At 42.8% G+C, this 7,463-nt stretch overlaps 1 protein-coding gene across 1 annotated transcript in view; it reads right to left on the bottom strand.

Moving 5' to 3' along the window:
- CAPN13 (calpain 13) overlaps positions 1-7,463 on the bottom strand; it is an 89,134-nt gene that overhangs the window by 14,369 nt on the left and 67,302 nt on the right. Inside the window, exons 14-17 of the mRNA XM_039528259.1 lie at positions 7,280-7,291; positions 4,959-5,170; positions 2,759-2,795; positions 28-90 (exon numbers count right to left, since the gene is read on the bottom strand). Of these exons, the coding sequence (XP_039384193.1) occupies positions 28-90; positions 2,759-2,795; positions 4,959-5,170; positions 7,280-7,291 (324 nt within the window). The remainder of the gene's footprint in view (positions 1-27; positions 91-2,758; positions 2,796-4,958; positions 5,171-7,279; positions 7,292-7,463) is intronic.

Below are 7,463 nucleotides of genomic sequence, written 5' to 3'. Positions count from 1 at the left end.
TTCAGTAATCGACTGTATTCAGGGTACCTGTGTAGCATATCTGAGGAAGACGTTTTCAGAGGAGTTGTCTTGACTCTGCTTGGGTATGTCCTGGATCACAGCAAAACATGTACATATGCAAATTAGTGACAAAAGCCATGGGAGACAGAGCCAGAACCGTATTATTCACATAGCTCTGTAGCTGCATGCAGCACTTCAGAATGGACAAGGTATATACAACAAAGCATACAGTGCTGCCTCAGAGACCCGGCAGCCTAAAGGCAAGAAGCGATACAATAGTGATCAGGCAGGAAGTGGTGTGTGGATGTTATAACTTTGTAGAATGAGGGATTTTGGAGGGGGGGGAAAGAGGGAGGGAAATTTAGAAAGGATTTGAAGAGGGGGTGAGCTTGGCCTCTCTTAAGTGGGAGGATGTTCTCAGCATAGGGAACCATGTGAAGCCAAAAAGTAAGTAAATGGAGAAGTCAGGTGTAGAGAATTTTAGGTGGAATACAGGAAATGGGAGGAAATCAGGGCTAGTTTGTCACCTGATGCAAACTGATGTCACTATATTGAAGCCAATGGCTCCTTGCCATTTTAGACCATGTGAAGAGATGGCCCATAGGCAGGGATAGAGTTGTGGACAGCTTTGGAAGTGGAAGAAACGGGAAGCCAGTGCAGAAATTCAAGAAGAGGAGGGGAGAAGTGATAGGAGCTGCCTGAGAAGAGGAAGATTGCCTAGACAGCGGTGAATTAATACTTTTGGGCCTAATCCTAACACACATGGAGCCTCTGACTTCAATGGGATTACTAAGGGCCACCTACCCATGTGAAGTTTGCAGGACTGGGCACTGTACTTACATATGGCAAAATATAGGTTGTTGGTTAGTGACATTATTTAAGGAAATTGAAAGTTTGTTAGTGTAACTGGATAATAGACTAAACAAGAGGTTTCTCTCTCCATAACAGGGCTTAATAGCTGATTGGAAAATGAATGACTAAGAAAGGGCTTGAGTCTCTCACTTACACCATTAACTTCAAAGAAGTCACCCCTGGTTTACATTACTGTGAGAAAGCAGAATCAGGTGCGCAACCCAATTTCCAAAGTATTAGAAGACTGTACTGTTGAATGCACCAGGATGGGTGAGTCATAGCTCACAAAGAGAGAATTCTGCAGATGGACTGACAATTCTACTGTGCTTGGGCTGTAATTATCTAGGCCTGATTCTGAGCTCCTGCTAGTTTAAGAAGTGTAATTCCATTGACTTCTATGTGGTTACACTAGTACAAACCAGAGAATTCAGAATCAGGCCTAGACTCTTGCAAAGACCAATTGTGTCACCCAGTCTGACAATCAGCTTTCCACAGATCCCTGCCTTATATTAGATGGACGAATCCCTGTGTGGAAAGGGGAGAGGATGCCATACTGGGGAATGTGATAGTGCTAATGTCTAGAGTGGAGCGAATGAGTGATTATTGAGTTTGGTGGCCCAACTAAAATGAAGCAGATGAAAAATTGTTGTGGAAATATTTTGTTTTTTCTCACTAAAATGAAAACACAAAAATTTTGTTTCTAGTCAAATGACAGGTTACATTTACTTTTCATGTGATTTTTACCTTTTTTTTTTTTACAAAAGTTAAATCTAGCTACATTTCAAAATGAATCGTCATTTCAAAATGGAAAGCTACACCATTTCAACTTTTTCAATCTTCCCTCCCCTTTGTTGTCCAAAACTAGTTATTGAATTTGATTGGAATTCACAAATAGTGAAAATTTAACTCAGCTCTACTGCTGACAGCGATTTACTTGATGAAAAATGCATCTGAAAAATGCAAATTAAAGATTAAGGACCTATTTCTGAAACTGTCCCTCACATAGACAGGTTACTTATTCTGTGAGTACTCCCTCTCATAGCTCAGTACGAAGGTGGCAGAGCTGTGCTCAGAGACATAACAGCAGCCATACTGGGTCATACCAAGGGTCCATCTAGCCCAGTATCCGGTCTTCCAACAGTGCCCAATGCCAGGTGCCCCAGAGGGAATGAACAGAACAGGTAATCATCAAGTGTCACCCTGTCACCCATTCCCAGCTTCTGTCAAACAGAGGCTAGGGAAATCATCCCTGCCCATCCTGGCTAATAGCCATTGATGGATCTATCCTCTATGAACTTATCTAATTCTTTTTTGAACCCTGTTATAGTTTTGGCCTTCACAACATCCTCTGGCAAGGAGTTCCACAGATTGACTGGGCATTGTGTGAAAAAATACTTCCTTTTGTTTGTTTTAAACCTGGTGCCTATTATTTAATTTGGTGATCCCTAGTTCTTGTGTTATGAGAAGGAATAAATAACACTTCCTTATTTACCTTCTCCTCCGCAGTCATGATTTTATAGACCTCTATCATATTCCCCCTTAGTCGTCTCTTTTCCAAGCTGAAAAGACCCAGTCTTTTTAATCTCTCCTCATATGGAAGCTGTTCCATACCCCTAATCATTTTTGTGGCCCTTTACTGAACCTTATCCAATTCCAATATATCATTTTTAAGATGGGACAACCACATCTGCACACATTATTCAAGATGTGGGTGTCCCATGGATTTATATAGAGGCAATGTGATATTTTCTGATATGAGGCAGGTGGCAGAAGAGAAGGCAACAGCCAGGGTGGGGTGGGGAGAGGAGGGTTGCAGCAAAGAGACTGGTTAGTGGCTGGTGCCAGGAGATCCATAATGTTGATTCACACATCTCCAGCATCTAAGTCATTTTTCACATGTTCCTACCTTTGGCATCACTGGGCTGAGCCTGCTTTTCAGGTCCCTAAAAAACAGCACAAGAGTCACATCAGAAAAAGACAGCCTTCTAGCATTTATTTGCAGAAGGTAGGTAGAGAGTGTGTGTGTGTGTGTGTGTGTGTGTGTGAGAGAGGGAGAGAGAACTCTAAGAATGCTTATGAATCCCAATCACTCTGTGATTATGCTGACACTTTTCAGGTGTTTTGGTTCAGAATCAGGCCTTTGAACTCTGTCTAATCATCCCTGATGCATTAGTAAGCACAGTGGACCTGATTCTCCGCTCACACTGGTTTCAAACTATTTCAAAGTTCATTGACTTCTCTGGAATCACTCTTGATCCACTGTAGGGAAGAGGAGAATCCAGGGCTGTGTGCGCAACAGGAGGACTAGTTTGCAGCGCTTTCACCACCAGGAGGCACTAGGGGGTCTGTATCCACAGTCAGCTTTTACATGAGCAAAAGCTCCTGGTTACCTTAATTTGAGCTGTAACATTATGAAATGTCTCTAATTTTCCTTTAGCATGTGAATACAAGATGAACATTAATAAAAAGGCAAGTGGATACCTGAGGACATTTAAAGGCAAATTTAAAACAGAGAACACATTTATAGCCAACCTAAAATTAACCTGTGAACCTCACTGCCACAGGATGTTACTGAGGCAAATACAGTTGCAACTCCTAACATTCCAGTTTTGCCTTAGATGAAACCCTGTGCTTGTTATAGGGCAGCAGTTCCCAGACTGGGGTCCCAGTGGCCCCTAGGGTGAGCTACCTGGTCAAATGATGATAGCTGCTCCTCCACTTTTCCAGCTGCTACCCTTACTGTCCATGAATAGTAACTTACTACTCAGCTAGAGGAAGCATGGCCCAGTGGTTAGGGCACTAGCCAAGGACCCAGCAGACCTGGGTGCAGCCCCCTGCTCTGCCACAGAGTTCCTGTGTGACTGCGGGGAAGTCACTCAGCCTACCTGTGCCTTAGTTCCCCCATGTAACATGGGGATAATAGCACTGCCCTACCTTGCAGGGACGTTGCAAGGATAAAGATTGTGAAGCACTTTGAGAGCTACTGCTGGAAAGTGCTATATAAAAGCTAGGTACTATTACTACTGTACTCCCAGGATTTGAATGAGACTGTGTGTGGAGGACGTTACTACTGAACCCGAGTAAGAGTGGCAGAATCCCGCTCACTGGAAGAAGCTCAAAACACATTGGCCCAGACTGTGATTCCTTTATTCACAGGCATGGGCAGTTACTCACATGAACAATCCCAGTGAAGTCAAGCTAGCTGTTCCAGAAAGAAGCAATTGCTGTAGCTTGCTTGGGGATGCTTTGCAATGACAAATGAGAGGGCGTGTGTCCACAAGACAATATCCTTAATTAAGCCATGGGCCATGCTATGCAAAAGTCGTGGAACCCCACTATAGAGTAGATTGAAAATACCAAGGCAATGCCACTGTGCAATATTACCTAAGGAAATTTTGTCAAGGGTGAATGCTGTGGCTTAGATTTTTTTTTAATGAAGACTAGCCATTTCTATGAAAACATCTGCATTTATGTTGACTAGGAAAAATGTATATCCTGTGTCCCCAAACCTACAATCTTATCCTTGTGGGTGGAACCGTACATCTGTGTGGAGTCCATTGAAATTAATGGATCTATGCAACAAGTCCACCCACATGGAACAGACATCAGGCACTTGGACTGTAAACTCCTTGGGTGTCTTTGCATACACCTAATGCAATGGGGATCTGATCCTGACTGGGGCCTATAGGTGCGACAGCAATATAAATATTAAAGAACTACTAATACAAGCCATCAGCCTTCCTTTCTTAGAGCAGGTGTCCATCCCAAGCTGGAAGGAAGTCTCCCAAACATGTATAGCATAGTATTGCTCCGTTTGGTGCTCTATAGGGGATACTCTGTTCTGGAATCATTACTGGACTAGATGCTCCTAAATAGACCCTTCCTCTGTTAAGCTATGGCAATTCCTGCGTACCCATCTGTGTGCCCAGTCTAAACTCCTAGCATCCCTGCCAATACACTCCTTGTCACTAACCTCTCTCTTTGCAATAAGCTTCCACAAAACATTAAAATAAAACACCACATTAATGGCCCTGGTCTTAGATGTTCAGAGACAACCCTGGAAGCTGGAAAAAGGTACATATAAACAGTATGTATAATGATCTTACTCATTGGAGTCTTGGCGCCTCAGGAAGATTCGTAGGAGGAATTCAGCCTCTTGGCCTTCTTCTGATGTGGCTGGAACAACAACATAGGTCCCGGGGCTCAAGTAAAAGTAATTGGTGACATCTCGGGTTGACACGTTGAAACCGTACTTCAGAACTTTGGATTTATACTGAGAGAAAAATGCAACTGGCAATCTGTCCCTCAGGCCCTGGAACTGAAGGAAATGATTAATTGTACCATGGCAGTCCTCTGTTCCCACAGCCCCTTTCATCCACAAAAATCTGAAATAGCTTTTCATATTCAATCCTGCGTATATGGGAATCATTTCACTCACCACTGCAGTGCAATCATCTCTGGGGTGGAACATGGCAGTTAATAATGCACAGCAGTGCTGCACAGCAGTTAGGAAAGTGAAAAAGAGCTGGAAGAATTTTAGGTGGGTGGAGTGTAGTTAGTTGATCTGAAATGTGCCAAGAGAGTGGGGTAATAGCCTAATTCCTGTGAAAATTTCCTTGGAATATGTCATGTACATGAGTGCTCAGAGCCCTGGTTAAATATTTCATCCAGAAGACAGAGTCTTTAGCAGCAGTGCCATCCTTGCATCAATTCTCATAGGAAAATAATGTAGCCTGATCTTTCTTTGGTTATTCCAATACTTTTGCTGAGATATAACAATAAATATAATGTAACAGCTGTTACTATGATGACATGTAAAGATAGCGTAATAAAAACCCCTTACTAAACAAATTCCCTCAAATACATTGGAGTGTATAAATTCCATTTAGAATGGCTATACAGTGTGACACAGTTATTTATGAGCCATACCTTTGCGAGAAAATAGTAGAAATCTGCTATCTTGGGGGAGGGGGAAAGACTGTGTGCTTGTCTAGACAAGCAGTTAGAGCTCAACAAGCTGGTGTATAAATCTACACAGCACTGGCTTGCTGTGCACTAACAAGCTGCCTGGACCGTACTACCACACACTAAAAGTTCCCTAGTGCACTTTGATCTACCCTGCTTTGAAATGGGAGTAGGTGAATGTGCACTAGGAAATGTCCAGTGTGTGATACCATGGTCAGCATGGACAGTTAGTTACGGGGCAGGCTAGTGTGAGGTAGATTTACACCCCAGCTTGCTGTGAAATGAGTGCTCATCCAGACAAGCCATGTTATAGAGGACATGGGAGCTGTCTGGACTGCAAGGCATTAGGGGACAGATCCACAGTTGGCGTAAGCTGAAATTGATGGAGGTGTCATTTGGCATCTGGGTCTTATTCTGAATTCCTGCTGGTGGAAAGTGGAAGTGACTCCCATTTACATTACTTAAGGTAAAACTGGTATGACATCAGAATCCGACCCTAGATATTTACCCAGCTCTATCACACAACATTAACCCTCCATGTCTGTCTGTATATACCCTGCACAGCACTTCTGTTATACTGCCAACACATAACATCCAGTCTGCTTCAGAGTGGCGATATGATTCGTCCCACAGAGTATCAAGAGATTAATAATGATATTGCTGCTTTGTTCTGGGAGCGAACGTGAGTACATGCTATAGTCAGACCCAGTGCCAATGTAAACTTCTTAGGCCTGGTCTATATGGGAAAGCTTTTTCGGGATAACCTAAGGAGTGAATCTAAACCAATATACTTATAACAGTATACACCCTGATGTAGACACACTTATTCTGGTATAAGAGTGTTCAGATGGGGGATTATATTCCAGTATAACTAGTAAAACCTTTCTGTGTAGACACATGGCCTTACACAGTTCTGTTACTGCCCCTTGCTAATGACTTGTAGCAACCTCGCTTCAATTCTTGAGCTTTCCATTATAAAGACCTACATTGTATCAGAATTCTGAGGTGTACCAGCATTCATGCTTGAGCTAGATTTCTGATAAGATCTGAGCCATAGGCAAATGTCCACTGGAGACTATACTAGGCTGTTTGGGGAGTAGGGTGACCAGATGTCCTGATTTTATAGGGACAGTCCCAATTTTTGGGTCTTTTTCTTATATAGGCTCCTATTACACCCCCCCCATCCCGATTTTTCACACTCACTGTCTGGTCACCCTATTGGGGAGGCACAGCCTTCCCTATCCGGCCCTCCATACCATTTGGCAACCCCAATGTGGCCCTCAGGCCAAAAAGTTTGCCCACCCCTGATATAAAAACACACAATTATTAGAGTTGATCAAATTGTTCTGATTTTTTTTAATGAAAATGTCAATTGAAAATTCAATTTCTGATGGTTCCGCTCCCCCATTCAGCTCTGGTAATTATGGATCAATCAAAGAAAAAGAAAAGAAAATGCACATACCTCGGGTTCAACCTGAGGGGAAGAAAGGGGAAAAAGCAGATTTTAAATATAAAATAAGCATGTAGCTGATCTAAAGCTCTGTTCTCTATTCCAACTCCCCTAATTAGACAAAAATTTCCTTGGTACTGTTATCTAATGTCAAAGCTGTCAGTTCATGCAAGTCCCACCACTTCTCATCACCTCC

The sequence above is a fragment of the Mauremys reevesii genome, linkage group 3 (assembly GCF_016161935.1).
Source record: "Mauremys reevesii isolate NIE-2019 linkage group 3, ASM1616193v1, whole genome shotgun sequence".
Lineage (NCBI taxonomy): Eukaryota > Metazoa > Chordata > Testudines > Geoemydidae > Mauremys > Mauremys reevesii.
This window is presented reverse-complemented; position numbering and strand designations above follow the sequence as displayed.